Source organism: Hemicordylus capensis, chromosome 2, assembly GCF_027244095.1.
Source record: "Hemicordylus capensis ecotype Gifberg chromosome 2, rHemCap1.1.pri, whole genome shotgun sequence".
Taxonomy (NCBI): domain Eukaryota; kingdom Metazoa; phylum Chordata; class Lepidosauria; order Squamata; family Cordylidae; genus Hemicordylus; species Hemicordylus capensis.
In genome coordinates, this window is record NC_069658.1 from 305,366,928 (window position 1) to 305,385,373 (window position 18,446).

Here is an 18,446-nt window from a genome sequence, read left to right on the forward strand (position 1 = left end):
TAAGATGGAAGTGCAGAAAAACACAACACTTAGTCCAACCACTCAAACAACCATAACTGACTCATTTGGGCTGAATTGTTTCGCAATGGTATCTGTGGTATAATGGTTCATTTTTGTTTTTTCCTATATACTATTGGGGGTGGGGGAGGGGCGAGCAGGAATCAGTTCTTTTTGGAAACAAATGCTAAAGATGTTACTTTTTGATAATCTAATAACAGAAAATGTCTAATGTTTTTCCTCCTAGGAGAAGAAGAACCTCCTATGCTTGCTGCCACCAAATCCATAGTGCCTGCAATCTGTAAAGCAGAACTTCATTGCCATCTCCGCACTGAAGAACTGCAGGCAATTGCACCTTTATAACACATTGCAAGATTGTTATGCATTGCCACTTTATCAAAAGTCTCTGTGTATGCATTAATCTCTACATCATCACAGCTACTTGTCTTACTTGAAGGAGCAGCACTTTCCTGGAAGTTACCTGTTGCTTCCAAGGGGAGTTTATGGCCAGTATATTTTTATATGTAGCTTTGTATTTGGTTTCTTTTTTAAAAAGTATTTTCTGGTTTCATACTGTAATGTTTAAAGAGATAAACAACACACACAAAAGAAAAAAATATTATAACCAGCTTGGATTGCATGATGAAGTTACATTTACAAAAGTTAAAACACTCCTACTTTAGAATATAAACTACATATTTTAAAGAAACCTAAAATGATGAAGTCAGTGTTCTGGTTCTCGGATACTCAGTGCATTTTATAGTGGTGCTTTTTATTCTGAATGCTGAAGTACCTGGTCCTGATAGAATAATAATGTGTACAGCAGGATTTTTGGATGGGAGGCAGGATTCAGTGTTAGAATGCCAAAGACTAGTGTTATAAAAGAATAGGTTTTAACAAAAATTGAAATGTCTCTTAATAAATTCTGATCGTGTTCATCTAATCCATTGTGTTCTAGGAACAAGATGTTAAACATGTCATGTATTCTCCTTAATAGCATTCCTTAGTCAACTTGAAAGCAATTTTAATTTTTAAAACTGTTTAAAATTAACAAAGTAATTAGTTATCCTGTGACTTTATTGGCTTTTTAAAGGATTCAGTGTTTCTTATTGGAATTTCCATCGCCATAAATGGAGGCAAAAGTGCAAGCAATTGTTATGAAGCTGAAAACGGTCATACATGTCTGAGAAAGACCCCGCAAGATTATAACCTAAATCCCGGGAAATCTCAATGGAGTGTTGACTAACACAGCCTCCATTGTGCACTAGTGTCCAAGATTGTTACATGTATTGTTGTTATGAATATACACTACATTTTTTCAGTTGAATAATTTAAAGAAATGCAACTTTATCAAAAACATACTCATATCAAACACTTGCATGTACCAGGGGAAAAAATGCAAGTGCACAACAATAAAATATGTCTATTGTATCTTGTCTAGAGCAAATATATATTAAAGGCATTTTTAATAAAGCTGTATTTCTAAGCTAATACAGAAGTTTGTATTAAAAGGAATGTATATAAAATATGCATATATAATTGACCAAGACTTTTTATAAGACATGTTGTGAACATACATTGTCTTCTGGTGTAATTAATTGTGAATTTTTGTCAGTTCTCTCAAAATAGTATATGAAAGTACTGTTCCACAACAGCAGTTAATATATTATTCTTACATATTTTTATTCCAGAATGATACATGCATTGGCCAAAATGTTCTCCAGCTTCAAATATAAGCAAAACCAAAGTTAATTATGTGAAAGAACTGACAATTCACAGGTAGTGATGTTTACACAAACTGCTCTTGTCTGATAGATACGCTGCATCATATGTGGTAGGTGGCATCCAAATTTTTGATGCATCAGTGCACTATCAATAGAAATTCCTGCTACTGTAAAGAGAATTGCTTTGTAAAGGACCCTTGTGTGACTTTGCTACTGTAAAGGACCATTGTGTGAGTGCAACTCTCTTTCCACTAGAAGGTGCTTCCCCGTTCCCCCGATGTACGCCCACTCCATACCACTAAATTGATTGCACCAGCTAGGAGGCATTCATGGAGCAAGTTGTGACTGGAACTTCCAACAAAGTAGAATCAGTGTCATAGTCAAGATTAACTAAGAGGCCTCTCAGGAGCAGGTTACTGTTGATATTTGGTATTAAATGCCCATTTGTGAGGTTTTTGTCCCCACTAGATTGGTTGCAGATGCACCATATGCCACAGCTGAACTTTAGAAGATAAACCCTGAATAAATGTGTTGCACTGTAGAAGTTGTCAGTGGTCTGATTCTTATGTCAAATACAACTATTGCAGGCTGAAGAGCAGTTATGTTCTGGTAGACATGGTATCTAGTTTCATACAAAGTCTCATCAGTATGTGCATGAGAGACTCCCCTGCAGCTGCTGTGGCATTTTGTTTGGCATGTGGCTCATTTAAAACACCAGCTTGATCATATTGCTATGAGTCTTTCTGCAAGAGCTTGAATGCTGCTGCCTTGACTTAGCTGATTGTGGGAAAGCGTGGCTGACTCCTATTCCAGTTTGTAGTGCTTGAGAGCTATAGCTAGAATCTAGCATTTTGTTTGCTCTAGGCGTCAGAAGGAAAATTCTTCTTGTTTTGGTTGTGCATGAATTAATAATTGTGGTTTGGATTCAGGTGAAATGCAAAAACTAAAACTCTAAAAGGGTATTTACATGACTGTAGGCAGGGCGGGCGGTGGGGAAGGCTACACAAAACTCCCCTCCCCTCCATCCCAAACAATTGTTGAATATTGTTCCTGGCAGAAACTGATCTCCTGGCTGCTCCCAACAGCACAGATCTCTGGAGGCCTGGCCAATACATCCCAGCCTCCAGGAATCCCATAATGCACCATGTGCTAAGCACAGTGCATTGGGGGATTCCCCAGGAGTGCCCATCTCTGTGCACTTCGTGCATTCACATGGACCTCTGTTAAAGGCTGAGGTAAAAAGCAAGGTTTGGTGGGAGGGCAGTACCGGGAGAGGCTGCTTGTGTGAATAGATTTGTTGTGTTCACACAAGGCTGGGTTCTCTTATTTTTCCATCTTTTCCCTGTCCACACCATTCCATAATGGTTCCATGAGCAACTTTTCCATGAGTGCAGTGGGCTGCAGGAGGTCAGGGTGATCACTGAAAAATCAGGAAGCTTGCCTTGCACAAGCACATGTCCTTCCTGCTTGCTCAACAGAACCTTTGAATCAAAGTCAATGCAAGCAAGTCTGTGTCCTCACAAACCATGGCCACATGATAATAATAATAATAATTATTATTATTATTATTTATTTGATTTCTATACTGCCCTTCCAAAAATGGCGGTTTACAAAGAGAAATAAATAAATAAGATAGATCCCTGTTCCCAAAGGGCTCACAATCTAAAAGAAAAATAAGATAGACACCAGCAACAATCACTGGAAGTACTGTTCTGGGGGTGGATAGGGCCAGTTACTCTCCCCCTGCTAAATAAAGAGAATCACCACATTAAAATGTGCCTTTGCCAAGTTAGCAGGGGTTATGGCTAGAAATCTCAGGGGCACTGAATACTATCATTGTGTCAGTATCACCACCTGTTTGCTTTATATTAAGGCCAGCATTATTCTATGTGAGAGATCAATGCTTTTATAACTGTTGGCTTATTGTGGAGGAAAGCCAGTTTGATTGGTGATAGTACACAAATTGTCATCAATTTATCATTTGATATAGGCTTGATTGCTCTTTGTCTGTGCTCCTCACCTTTTCATACTACTGTATTCTGTTCACTGAAAATGATCTTTGCCTGATTGACATCCCTAGGGTACCTGAAATGACAACAAAATTTGTAAGTACTGGAATGTGTAAGGCATTGGAAATAGTAATATTGCAAGGAAGATACTATAGAGAATATATGCCATAAAGTGGAAGTGGAAACCACATTAGTCAAAACTTCATAGGAATTTAAATATAATGTTGTAAATTACTTTTATACTAATTTTCAGCTTCATAACAATTATTTGTACCTTAATTTATTTGTAAGTAAGGGCCAGTTGCTAAATTTAGACTCTGGGAGGCTAGATCTGTCTTTGATATGGAGGCTATTTTCAAAAGTGGGCACTTCTAAACAAATTCTTTCTTATGTGAAACTTATACAGATTCCATGTGAGAACTGTATCACTTCATTATACTCATTTGAAACAGTACTAAGATTCATGTATTCCAGTGGAACTGTTTTGTTCTGGCACCCTCACAGATTTTCTCTGGAAGGAGTTCTGCACTGGCAGAAGAACCTTAACTATTTCGCCTACTGGTGAACCTCGCCATTTGCAGACCCAACAACAGTTCTGCATATCTTTAGTTAGATAATTGACACCCAACCTCTCCATACGCAGAAAACAAAAGGTTAAGTTTCGCTGTCTTGAGGTGGCCGGAAATGATCTCCGAGGTCATTTACAGCCACCATTTTGACAACAACATTTCCCCCCATTACTTTTCAAGGGAAAATGCAGGATTGGGGGTTTGGGGGACATTCCTGGACAGCTGGAGACATGCAGAGCACAGTAGGGCCTTTTACTTAGCCTATTAGTGGCCGTTTTTCACCAGTTTTTGACAATTTTCTAGTCTCCAGGAACCTACCCTACCCCCATCCCTGTTGCCTTAATGCCCTGTTACTGTATTTTGTAAAACTATTTCATGCTGTGGTATTCAGACACATTTATTAATAGGCACAAGTTTAAAAATACACTATGATTCAAAAGTTGAATTACTGTGACTTGGAATGGCTGTATCCTGTTGAAGGGGATGGTGTTAGGCAATTGTGGAAAACATGGACCTATACACAATAGGTATAAGAGTTTGCTCATATCTTAGTAGTTTTGTCTGACATTGCTAGACAACTTCTTCATTCCCCATTAACAAACTACTTATTAAACTTCAGAACCTTCAAGAATTTGTTGCCATTAAGATTGCCAATGAATCACGGGGGCGGGGAGGGGAACTGGCCTAGGATTTTTTATTTGTTTTTTTAAACTAGACTGTTGCTGGATGTGTGTTTTGTTTGGTTTTTAAATATAGAGCCAGAAATTTGACTTGGTTGCCAAATTTTTTGAATAAAAGACAGCATCACCACATGCATTTAGTGAACTTGCTTAATCTGTGTAGCCAACTCATGCACATTAGGTGCTAGGCTAGTGAGTTTCACTCCAGAAAGCCATTTCACATACTATTGCTTGTCTGCAATGGAATTGCTTTCTTACACACTTCCCTGTGCAGACATATCCATTAACTTGCCCTAAGCTCTGCCTCCTGGCCTTACCTAGGTACCAGAATTTTTTAAAATCAAAAGTTGGTCTACTTGGCAGTTGTAACAATATATGAAGAGTCTGCTATACATGCAAAATCTTTGGTAATGGCAACCATTTATGCCTCAAGAAACAGCTCCTACAAATAGTGTTGCTAAATATTCTAAATATAATACAAATAGTGATACAAAACAATCCGAAGTTGTTTTATCCTAAAGCCACAGTTTAAAAACAATATCTACACCAAGTTTGGTAAGCAACTCTGTAGAGGTTATTCCAGAATGGAATGTGAACTTCCTCTAACAAGTTGGAACTTGGAGGGAATTTTGCAGAAGAATTCCTGTGGTAAATAATTATACTTCCACATGTGATAGCTATGCTAATTATTTTAAAATTTTGCACAGCCTATTTCCTGCCCCTATCCTTGCATATGATGACCACTTGAAAATTTAGCCTGTGTATGCTGATTACTTGAAAGTCATACAACAGTTGTCCCTTCATATTTCCTTTTGCACAGCAATCAGGTCATTCTGTTTGGCAGCATTTGTCTACTTTGAAAGAATAGAAAAGAAAGTTTTCTCAAGAGCCTTTGGTGGGGAACTCTGTCAAAAGTTTTTTGGAAGTCCAAGTATACTACCATAGGTGATCAACAGAATCACCTTTATCCACATGCCTGTTGACATTCTCAAAGAACTCCAAAAGGTTAGTGAGGCAAGACTTGCCCTTGCAGAAGCCTTGCTGGTTCTCCTTCAGTAAGGAGAACTTGTACCTGGTTCTTCAGTACCTTCAGTACCTGTTCTTCTATACATTCCAACAATTTTGCCCATAAGTATGCTTTCCATCAATTTACCCAGGACAGAAGTTAAGTTTGCCGGCCTTAAAAGCAATCCCAGATCCCACCTGGATCACTTTTTGAAAATCAGATTTGTTACTTTCCAGTCCTTTGGTTCAGAGCCTGACTGTAGGGACAAGTTACATATTTTTCCTAGAAAATCAGCAGTTTCACATTTGAGTTCCTTGGGTGGATGCCATATGGCCCTGGTGATGAGTTAATTTTGAGTTTTTCAAGACAGTTTAGAACATCCTCTCTTGTCACCTCAAATTGGCCCAGTTCTTCAGCCTCCAAGCCTGAGAAGATAATTTCCGGAGCAGGTTATGGTCAGTATCCTTAGACGAAAAGCCAGATGCAAAGAATGCCCTCCTTAACTAAGGGTCCAGTCGCAGGCATCTGGCAGGTTTTCTGCATCTTACATATTTAAAGAAGTTTTTGTCATTCCCCTTGACCCTTCTAGCTATATGCTTCTCAAACTCTCTTTCTGCATTCCTTATTGTCTCTTTGCATTTCTTTTGACAGAGCTGATGTTCCTTTCTGTTCTTTTCATTTGGGCAGGACTTCCATTTGCTGAAGGAAGTCCTTTTCACTTATATAGCTCCCCTGACTGGAAGTCATGCCGGAGTCCTCCTGTCCTGAACATGGTGGTACTTTTCCTCCTTGGTATAAATTCCAACTGAGCTATTATTGTGGTTTTGAATAAGTCCTATGCTTTCTGGAGTGATTTGACCCTCCCAACTTTCCCTTTCAGCTTCCATTTTACCAGTCCCCTCATTTTTGAGAAGTTTCCTTTTGTGAAGTCCAACGCATCTGTGTTGGACTTCCTTGGCAGTGTTCCCCTTGCATATAAGGCCCTATCCACCCCCAGTACAGTACTTCCAGTGACTGTTGCTGGTGTCTATCTTATGTTTCTTTTTAGATTGTGAGCTCTTTGAAAACAGGGATCCATCTTATTTATTTATTATTACTCTGTGTAAACCGCCCTGAGCCATTTTTGGAAGGGTGGTATAGAAATCAAATGAATGAATGAATGATAAATATAAGCACACAATGGTTACTATTCCCCAATGCTCAGTATCTTGCACCAGGTCCTGGGCACCATTCAGGATTAAGTCCAAGGTCGCCTTCTCTTTGGTTGGTTCCATGACCAAAGGTTCTATTGTTTATTTAGCATGTCTAGAAACAGTTATTTAGCATGTCTAGAAACTTGGCCTGCACGTGAATTTGCCCAGTATATGTTTGGGGGGGGGGTAATTGAAGTCACCCATTATTACAGCTCTGTCTCTCACCTCTTTGATCTGCTTCTACAATTCCAGGTCACTCAGTGTTTCGATCTGGAAGATGATAGATTGTCCCTAGTAACACATTTCCTTTCAATCCTCTGATTGTCACCCATAATTATTCTCTGGAGGATGCCAGTTCTCCTAGGTTTTCTAGCTTTTTGGATTTTATCCCTTCTTTAACATAGAGTGCTACTCCACCCACAATCCACCCCTCCCTGCCCTTTCTGTAGAGTTTGTATCCAGGGATAACAGTGTCCCACTAGTTCTCACCGTCCCACCTGTTTTTTGTTATGCCCACTTTATCTTTGTTTTAATTAGTAATCAAGCACTCCAGCTCCACCATCTTAAGATGGTGAGGACATAAGAATAGCCCTGCGGGATCAGGCCCAAGGCCCATCTAATCCAGCATCCTGTTTCACACAGTGGCCCACCAGATGCCGCTAGAAGCCACAGGCAGGACCTCCTGCTGTTACTCCCCTGAAACTGGTACTCAGAGGCATCCAGCCTTGGAGGCTGGTGGTGGCCTATAGCCCTCCAATTAGTAGCCGATTATAGACCTCTCATCCATGAAGTTATCCAAACCCCTCTTAAAGCCATCCAGGTTGTTGGCTGTCACCATATCTTGTGGCAGAGAATTCCACAAGTTGATTATGTGTTGTGTGAAAAAGTACTTCCGTTTGTTAGTCCTAGATTTCCTGGCAATCAATTTCATGGGATGACCCCTGGTTCTAGTGTTGTGTGAGTGGGAGAAGAATTTCTCTCTATCCACTTTCTCCACAACATGCATGATTTTATAGACCTCTATCATGTCTCCATGTCATACCTGTCAAGTTTCCCATTTTAGCCGGGAAACTACCGAATTTTACCCCTCTTTCCCGCCGTCCCGGAAATCTCCCGTATAATTTTTAAAAAATCCTTACTCTCCTCTGCCACTCCAAACTGAACTTTGTAGCCTCGCGAGAAGCTAGCCGATCGCAGCGCTTGTTTGCCTCAGCCCCACCTCCAGGAACACGTGGCACAGGGAGCTACCTCCCATTGGCCCGGCTCCGTTGTGGAGGCGGGGCCAGCAGCAGCGAGACGGCTGCAGGCCTGCGTCGGCTCAGTCCTCTTCTGGTCAAGCACAGAGAGGACGTGCTGTTGCTGCTCCAGCTCCGGGCTTCTTCCGCTTGTGTCATTAGCGCTGCCTCTGGCCTGTAGCCCCTTAAGCGCTGCGCACGAGCTGAGAGGTACCTGTTGAGCTGTGCGAGCGAGGTGTGCAGAGGAAGGTGGAAGAAAGAGGCAAGAGCCCTGTGGGGAGGGAGGAGGGGCAGGCTGTGTGTCTTGGCTTTTTAAATGTATGGGTCCTGCGTGGCGGCGGGGTGCTTTTCTCCCCCCTTCCCCAGTTATTTCAGAGCAGGTTTGGGAGGCCAAAACAGCGGCCCACCCAGTCCATCTCAGAGTTTGCAAACCTGGCTGCTGTGCATACATGCCCATACCAGCACTGCACTTCCTTGGTTTCTGAACCACATTTCTGTTTCTTTCCCCCTGAATTTGGGGGGATGTCAGTTGGCTTATAATGTGGTTGAAGAATCTCTTTTTGGCTAGTGTACACATTATTTTCTACTCTGCGTCCTGTCCCACCTTAATCTTCTCATGCAGCATTAACAGTGGGAGAGAGATACTGGAGCTTGGTTGTGGTGGTGGGATGGCTCGCGGCGGGTGCCGGAAAATTTTCCTTATTTTCAAATCCAGAACTTGACAGGTATGCTCCATGTCCTTTTTTAGAAGTGGTGACAACAATTGTATGCAGTACTCAAGGTGTGGCTGCATCATAGTTTTGGCTTGGAGGCTTCTGGCTTTGGTATACAAACAGCTATACACTGAGTCTCTTAGCTGGCACTGGCATATGCTATCGCCCTTACTGTCCTTTGACCTTTTTGACCAGCTGTCATGTGTTTCTGTCTGCTCTGCTCCTGTTTATACTCTGTCTCCTTCTGGTTTATCTGAAAAAATTGCACCCTCGCACCTTAGGGTATTTCGCTTGCCAAATGAGATACCACCCAGTTCCTGTCAGCAATCCCCCAGGTTTCATTTTAAAAGCTGCTCTGTGACTTTTTTTTATTTTAAGCACCATCAGTTTGGTTCCATCTTGGTTGAAGTGGAGACTGTCCCTTCTGTACAGGCTCTGCTTGCCCCAAAATGTATCTCGGTACCTAACAAATCTAAACCCCTCCTCCCATCACCACCATCTCATCCCTATATTGAGACCCCCTTGGCTGTTCTTGTCTCACTGGCCCTGCACGTGGAACAGGTAGCGCTTCAATATGCAGGCAAGTCACTATGCAGTCTACACATGGGTCACAAACCCATCTCTGTGCCCCTAAGAACTGAATCACCCACTGCTAGGAGGCCTCCAACGCCCAGAGGATTATCCTCTTTGCAAGATGATATGGGCGCCCTTAGAAAGGGGTCTCTTTTAAGGGAGCATTCCCCTCTTCCTCAGACTGATGTCCTCCTTCCCCGAGACCTTCATTTTTCATGACAGTAAAGGAAGTGTCAGCCTGGGAGTGGGATGCCTCTGTCACATCCCTGAGGGCCTCATCCACATCCCTCTCTGCCTGCATGAGTTTCTCCAGGTCAGCCATCTTGGCTTTGAGGGAATGAACTTGTTCCTTGAGAGCTGAGAGCTCCTTGCACCAAGCGCACACCCATGACTTCTACTGCTCAGGCAGATAGTCACACATGCAACACTGTGCAATACACTGGGAATTACCCCCTCCCCTGCTGGCACTCTACCTTCTACCTGGTTTTATTGGTTAGTAGAACCATTCAGTTAGCAGGAAACTCTCCTTACAGACTCTCAAGTCAAAGGATGATGTCAGTGCTTGCTCTCCCTCGTACCAGTCTTTTTCCCATGGAGATCCATATTTGTGAGGGTAAACTTTTGTTTGGGATCTCGGGGGCGGGGGGGGAGACTACACTCTGAGTCTCTCTCTTTTTAAAGTAGTTTTTCTCTAACAAAAGTGGCCCTCAGGGTGTTCTTAATGCATTTGCATGTAATGTTTAGTTCATCCCTCAGAGATCATAAAGCCAGCCCACGTTAGGTGATGGTTCTGAATGTGTGAAACAAGGTGATGGCAACACATTCCACTCCATTCTGCTATATTACAAATGACCATGAACACATGCTAAATAACTTACTGATATTGTCTACTAGATGCAGTGTCTAGTGACAGTGTATAGTGATAAAATCCAGAATGCTTCATAACTTTGGTAGGACTTGGTTATAAGACAGATGAGTAAATCAAGAATTTCAGAAAACTGAGTTCCTTTTTAAAAATAGAATCTGCCTAAAAAAATTGCATAATACACATGCAACAGCCCCCAAGCTGTTTGTGTCAAGTAACTTACATGAAAGATTATGCTACAATAACTGTGTTAAACTTTAAGGTGCCATGAGACTCCTTGTTTTTAAAATGTTTTGAAATACAGGTAAGCTGAAACATTCAGTTTGTTCTGCATTCAGAATCACATTATTGCCATAGTTTCTTGAAAAGGATAAGTACTTGAACCAAATTAATTATAATTCCTTCATAAGCAAATGAATTTCTTTAACTTGCTTATGAATTTCATTTGGAACATAGGAAGCTGCCATATACTGAGTCAGACCATTGGTCTATCTAGCTCAGTATTGCCTTCACAGACTGGCGGCGACTTCTCCAAGGTTGCAGGTAGGAATCTCTCTCAGCTCTATTTTGGAGAAGCCAGAGAGGGACCTTGAAACCTTCTGCCCTTCCCAGAGTGATTCCCTCCCCTGAGGGGAATATCTTACAGTGCTCACACTTCTAGTCTCCCATTCATATGCTACCAGGGCAGACCCTGCTTAGCTAAGGGGACAAGTCATGCTTGCTATCACAAGACCAGCTCTCTTCTCCATTTGATTATGCTGCCCCTCTTCTTTGGAACACTCTCCCCCACCCCAGATTCATGTTTGTTTTTAAGGTCATTCTTAAGACATACCTGTTTCGCCAGGTGTTTGCCATATCTATATCTATAGATTGATTGTTGGTATTTCTGTTGTTCACCTCATAGAGTCTTTGGAGGAGGCAGTATATAAGAAGTTTCAATAAATAAGCAAGGAAATACATTTTGCCTAATTTAGTACTGTTTTATAGAGGAAATTTTGTCCAGTTGGAATTTGGTTTTACGAGAGAAGGCCTAGACTGCCAGTTTGCCTAAAGTCTCATCAGGAAGTTCTCCTTTTGTGCTACTTACACACTGGCCAATCCATAAGTTAAGTGTGCTTGGGCCCACTGAAATAAATGCTGGCTAGTGGGGTTGTCGGGCTGGTGGGGTTGTTGTCTTGGAAGCAAAGTGAGCAATTAATGTAACTCTAGTTCAACTAAACATGTGCAGTGGATGCTTCCATATACTATTTATCTTTGTACATGGACTTGCACATGTGTGTTCTAGAAGCTGGGAAGAAGTTTCTTTGACTCTGGTGGGATGTTCTTATTTATTGGGTCATATCCAAAGATCCTCTTCCATTCACAGATGAAGGTCTGTTTGTGCAAAGAGGAAGGGGTATTTTTGCCCATCTCCCTTTCCCCCTGCAGCCCCCTGGACTCCCTGAAAATTTATTCCTGAAAGATGGGGAACTCACAGATGTTTGGGGTGCCGGGGACTGCAGAATGAAGAGTATACTGAAAATTGCCCCTCTTTGCAAGTGGAGCTTCTTCTACCAGTGGAAAAACTTGATATAATACCCATTGATCTTTCTTAGCAAGGAGTTCTGCTCAGGCTGTCTCAGTAACATATTTCCACTAAAACTGATTGTAAAAACTTGTTTTCAGGAAACAAAAGACAATCCATTAAAAGTATCCTTCTGTGCTTTTTAGGTTGGGTTCATCCATACACACATCTCCTCCTCTGAGCTCTGTATGCTTTGGGAAGAGAAGCTGAATATTTGATTGTGAATCTTAACTTTTGACAAAGGACACAATTCACCAGAACTCAAGTTGTGTGAGCTCCATTGAAATTTATGTCCCTTTGCAAATCTCATTAATTCCAATGAGATTCACACTGGAGATATCCATGGTAGATTATGCCCAAAGTAGCCTACTTAATTACTATTAAAGTAACTACAGGTACTAGTTATTTTAGGCCTTAAGAATAATAAAATTTCAGGACTGAATGCCCTTTCTGCTGAACAATATAAAACTTTATTGATCTATTACAGCCACTGTATTTGACTTTTAGAGATTGTATGAAGAATAATAGTATCCTTCCAGGATTCTGGCATATTAACTTGCTTGTAATTCCTAAACCTGAAAAAGATGTGATGAATTCAGATTCATATTGTCCAATAGCTTTGATGAATCGAGATCTTAAAATCTCAACAACAATCTTAGCTAAAAGATTAGACTGATTCCTTTTTATAATGATGATCAGACAGGCTTTGTTCCTGGAAGAAGGTTATCAGCTAATAAATGTTTAGTTGGTGTTGGAAACTTTAATTATACTAAAAAGGAAGGTGAATTAATTTTCTTAAATGCTCAAAAAGCATTTGATCATATTGAAAGAACTTGTTTAATTTCAGCACTAAAGGCCTTCAATATAGCTGGCAGTTTTATTAACTAATGTGTCAGTCCTGCGGCCAGAGTTATAATGGATATCTTTTAGAAGGTTTTCAGTTACAGAGAGGCACTAGGCAGAGCTGTCCCTTATGTCCTTTATTTTTTGCTCTGACTGAAACTTTGATTTTTGCCATTTGAGATAAGAGTTCTAAAATTCTGGTTTTCCCACCCAAGATCAGTGACATAACCTCTTGTAAGCCAAAAATATTAATATACAATTTAGAGGTTAGAGTACTATTATATTAGTATTCAATCTTTAGTAACAAGATTGAACAGGTTTTAAAATGGTAAAATAATCCCTTGCGTGTGTTAGATCATACAGATGCAGAGATACAACAATGTTAATGTTTTATAACTATTTTGTTGTGTGTGAATAAATTGAAAACTGCACATTGTGTCCATATGGGTAAACACTTAAGTGAATTTAGCAGTTTCCATGTTTATGTACATGATATAACTCTTGAAAATAGTTGATACTTGGATAAATTTAGTTTTTATGTTGCCATAATCTAGAAATTAACATCAGAATAAAAGGTTATAAAGCTCACCTGAGTGTGCGTGTTTTTATTCTAGATCCATGTTTTGGTAAGCTTATCTGTTATCTCTTGATCAGTCCTTTCTTAGCAACATAAGAGAAGCAACAGATAAGTATATGTTAATATTTATTTATGTAAGACAGATAATATTTATTTATGTAAGACACACTTCATGCGGAAATGTGTTTACAAGTGTTATTTCCAAGTACTTCTGTATTAGAGATGACAAATGAAACTGGTCCAAATAAACAGGACAAGACTGAACTTTCAACTTCCTGAATGCTGACTGTACTTAGGATAACCACCACTGGTTAAACTCAGTATGTTACATTTGTTCAAAAGTAGGTTGCAAACATATTACAGCAAACTGAAAATGACAGCCACATTGGGTAGCTTCACACTACAGTTGCCAAGTTTGGAAGCTCCCAGCAAATGTGTGCTCCTGGTGTGTCAAGTGAACCCACCAACCAGCAGTTCTCGAACCATCTGCCTACAATTCTACCGATTTTCTTCACCCACATGCAACCAAGATTTGAAACTGGAGAAATCTGGGGCTGTTGGATTGGGAATCACTAGTTTGTGGGTTCACATGACACACCCGCTGGAAGCATTCGCTTCTGGACTTGGCAGCAATCATGTGAACACATCCACTGAACAAAATGAAATTAGGAAAATTTATTTCTTGGGATTGATGAAAATATCACAAGGTGGTAAACAAGCCTTTCAGTTCTTCAGGCTACAAGTTACTCAAAATAAATTGGAGAGGAGGGGAGAGAACTGGACATGTTTGAATACTGGACATGAGGATTATTGCAACAAAGAAACAAAAATTGTCTTTCCCATTTAATTTCTCTATAGTGCTAGAGACAGATCAAAGAAACCTAAGCATGTTGCAATTGTTAATACTTAAGTTAACAGTTAAGTTAGATGAATCTCCAGCATTAATCAGAACATACAGGTCCCTTATAAGGCAGCACATGGAAGTAAAAGAGAAACTTTAGAATCTTTTTATATTGGCAGCTCTGGGCATTACTCTTTACCAAAAGTATGTCTTCTATAATTAAACAGAAGCCGAACCAACTAGTAGTTAATCTCATCTCCAGAAGGCAAAAATCTGCAAGGTGATGCTTCTGCATATTTATACAGGTGAAACTCGAAAAATTAGAATATCGTGCAAAAGTTCATTAATTTCAGTAATGCAAATTAAAAGGTGAAACTGATATATGAGACAGACGCATTACATGCAAAGCGAGATAAGTCAAGCCTTAATTTGTTATAATTGTGATGATCATGGCGTACAGCTCATGAGAACCCCAAATCCACAATCCCAGAAAATTAGAATATTACATGAAACCAATAAAACAAGGATTGTAAATAGAACAATATCGGATCTCTGAAAAGTATAATCATGCATATGTATTCAGTACTTGGTTTGGGCCCCTTTTGCAGCAATTACTGCCTCAGTGCGGCGTGGCATGGATGCTATCAGCCTGTGGCACTGCTGAGGTGTTATGGAAGACCAGGATGCTTCAATAGCGGCCTTCAGCTCTTCTGCATTGTTTGGTCTCATGTCTCTCATCCTTCTCTTGGCAATGCCCCATAGATTCTCTATGGGGTTCAGGTCAGGCGAGTTTGCTGGCCAATCAAGCACAGTAATCCCATGGTCATTGAACCAGGTTTTGGTACTTTTGGCAGTGTGGGCAGGTGCCAAGTCCTGCTGGAAAATGAAGTCAGCATCCCCATACAGCTCGTCTGCGGAAGGAAGCATGAAATGCTCCAAAATCTCCTGATATACGGCTGCGTTGACCCTGGATTTAATGAAGCACAGTGGACCAACACCAGCAGATGACATGGCTCCCCAAATCAACACAGACTGTGGAAACTTCACACTGGACTTCAAGCATCTTGCATTGTGTGCCTCTCCATTCTTCCTCCAGACTCTGGGTCCTTGGTTTCCAAATGAGATGCAAAAGTTGCTCTCATCAGAAAAGAGGACTTTGGACCACTGAGCAACAGACCAGTTCTTTTTTTCTTGAGCCCAGGTAAGACGCTTCTGACGTTGTTTGTTGTTCAGGAGCGGCTTGACAAGAGGAATACGACATTTGAAGCCCATGTCCAGGATCCGTCTGTGTGTGGTGGCTCTTGATGCACTAACTCCAGCCTCAGTCCACTCCTTGTGAAAGTCCCCAACACTTTTGAACGGCCTTTTCCTGACAATCCTCTCCAGGCTGCGCTCATCCCTGCTGCTTGTGCACCTTTTTCTTCCACACTTTTCCCTTCCACATAACTTTCTATTAATGTGCTTTGATACAGCACTTTGGGAACATCCAACTTCTTTTGCAATTACCTTTTAAAGCTTTCCCTCCTTATGGGGGGTGTCAATGATGGTTTTCTGCACAACTGTCAAGTCAGCAGTCTTTCCCATGATTGTGATTCCTAATGAACCAGACTGAGAGACCATTTAAAGGCTCAGGAACCCTTTGCAGGTGTTATGGATTGATTAGCTGATTGGAGTGGGACACCTGGAGCCTAGACTGTTGAACCTTTTCACAATATTCTAATTTTCTGGGATTGTGGATTTGGGGTTCTCATGAGCTATATGCCATGATCATCACAATTATAACAAATTAAGGCTTGACTTATCTCGCTCTGCATGTAATGCGTCTATCTCATATATCAGTTTCACCTTTTAATTTGCATTACTGAAATTAATGAACTTTTGCACGATATTCTAATTTTTCGAGTTTCACCTGTATCTTATAGGATCAGTTAAATGTTAGGTTTTGACTTAAACTAAAGGCCAAATGAGATGCTATATTACAGTTTGGCCCTGCGAGCTTGTTTTGTTCAGGCTTAAAGTGTCTGTAAAGTGTCTGTTTTCTCCACCTGAGTACTTCATCTGCAATATGGAATCCTGAAAGTCTGTTGTAAAGATTACTTAGATTATGATTAGGAAGTGTTTTCAATATTCTAACATGCTATGTTTGCTAAATATTTCCATCCCCTTTCCATAATGTGATCTATGTGGCCCTGAATTGTTTGAAAATATGTAATGTGATATTATGTCTTTCAACCGCTTTGTTTAAAATGTTGTGCAATTGGACGTTTGCTGGATTCCTTTCCACATGAACACCATGATTTGGTGATCATGGTGAGAAAAAATGTTGGATTGAATCAAACTTTAGCATTTATACATTTTGGAATTCATTTAATAATATGAAATTGGTATATGTTGATTGTATATTAGCAGAGCTAAGATTTCACCGTGACCCAACTAGAAGGTCTCACTTAACTAATGATCTACGTATAAAACACACAATGCAGTATCACTTGGGCCCGAATAAGACTTGCAGATAACCATGGTGTACCAAGAGAAAACCACAGGGCTCTGTGGGTGCCAGGAGTCTAAATCAACTTGATAGCACACTTTACCTTACTAATATAAAGTTGACAGCTTTACTTTTTGCTAAGCAAATATTAGATGTCAGAGAAGCGATGGGGATCAAGTACCTGCTCAATAGAAATAATTTAGGCTGTCTCCTGGGTGATATGAAAACCAATCTGCTTCACATATTTTTCTATGAGCCCCAAAGCCCCATTTATCCTCTTTCCAGATGTCCAGTATTCCCATTTTTCTTCAATATCCAACAGTGAATGAGAGTGTACTTAATGTAAAGGTCTGCTGTATCCTGAAAAGATGGGGACAACTATTATAATTACATGGTGTATGTCTAATGTTAAATAAACAAAGAAAACCTTCTTGGGCTTTGCTTTACCTATCCAGGTTGTTTCTTGGAGTATAAAAAGGGTAGGGCAGCTGCTTGCTTATTTTCATAGATGTAGCTGGCCAAGGTAATATTGGAATTTGTTAGCTAGTTTCATACTGTTCATTCTTTTTCATTACCACCTGTGTCTTTATCAAAGCCTTCAGAACAATCTGCAGTAAAGCTGCTCCTTCAGGAGGCAGAAGAGCAGCAACCTGGTGTTTTGAAACCCAGCAAAGTGAAATCCAGCAGACGTTTCTGTCCCAAGATAGGAGGGCAGCATGGTGGAACACATTGAAATCCAGCAGAGTGTGTGTTACACCATTTTATCTTGCAGGAGGTCTAAATAAATGGTATTATTTCACTTGCTATCTCTTGTGTGGGATCAGCATGGTTACTGAGCCTGAGGCAGGGATACGTATTCCAAAAAGCGAAGAGTATTGTCACCATGCTTACTCAGGTGCATGTCCTATTCAGGTGTGTCCCAGCTAGTTGTGTGTCTGTGGCTCAGGACATTAACTAACATGAGCAACTATACTTGAAGCTCAGGCTAATTACTCAATTGCTTTTTCCTAGAACAGCTGACAAGTTGGGAAAGCAGGTAGTTATCTGTCCAGGATATCGGGAGAGTACACCCAGAATGACTAGCACTGAATCTTCAAGGATAGATAACTATGCCAAATCATGTCCAGACAGTGAAAAGTACAAAATACACCTTAGAGCAGGCATCCCCAAACTACGGCCCTCCAGATGTTGCTGAACTACAGCTCCCAGCATCCTGAGCCACAATTGATTGTGGCTGGGTATGCTAGGGGTTGTAGTTCAGCAACATCTGGAGGGCTGCAGTTTGGGGAAGCCTGCCTTAGAGCAGGGATTCTCAGCGTTGGCTCCCCAGATGTTTTTGGACTTCAGCTCCCACAATCCCCAGTCCCAGTGACCTTTGGTTTGGGATTATGGGAGCTGAAGTCCAAAAACATCTCAGGACCCAACGTTGAGAATCCCTGCCTTAGAGTATCCCAGAGGGGCAGAGTCAGAAACATGGCCTTTGTGAAAAATAAAGTGTATTTGGTATTTAACACAGTGCAAAAACTGGGTATTTCGGATTGGTTGGGGCAGAGATGGCAGACAATCATA

At 40.7% G+C, this 18,446-nt stretch overlaps 2 protein-coding genes across 20 annotated transcripts in view; one reads left to right on the forward strand and one right to left on the reverse strand.

The window, feature by feature from the left end:
* IL17RD (interleukin 17 receptor D) overlaps positions 1 to 13,559 on the forward strand; it is a 138,104-nt gene extending 124,545 nt beyond the window's left edge. For all 19 annotated transcript variants that reach the window (XM_053296320.1, XM_053296323.1, XM_053296318.1 and 16 more), the window contains one exon: positions 245 to 13,559. In XM_053296320.1, the coding sequence (XP_053152295.1) occupies positions 245 to 360 (116 nt within the window). In that variant the 3' untranslated portion in view covers positions 361 to 13,559. The remainder of the gene's footprint in view (positions 1 to 244) is intronic.
* The window catches only part of LOC128345030 (ctenidin-3-like), a 39,544-nt gene continuing 33,673 nt past the window's right edge, over positions 12,576 to 18,446 (reverse strand). The window contains exons 3-4 of the mRNA XM_053296339.1: positions 13,561 to 13,631; positions 12,576 to 12,703 (exon numbers count right to left, since the gene is read on the reverse strand). Coding sequence (XP_053152314.1) covers positions 13,611 to 13,631 — 21 coding nt within the window. The 3' untranslated portion in view covers positions 12,576 to 12,703; positions 13,561 to 13,610. The remainder of the gene's footprint in view (positions 12,704 to 13,560; positions 13,632 to 18,446) is intronic.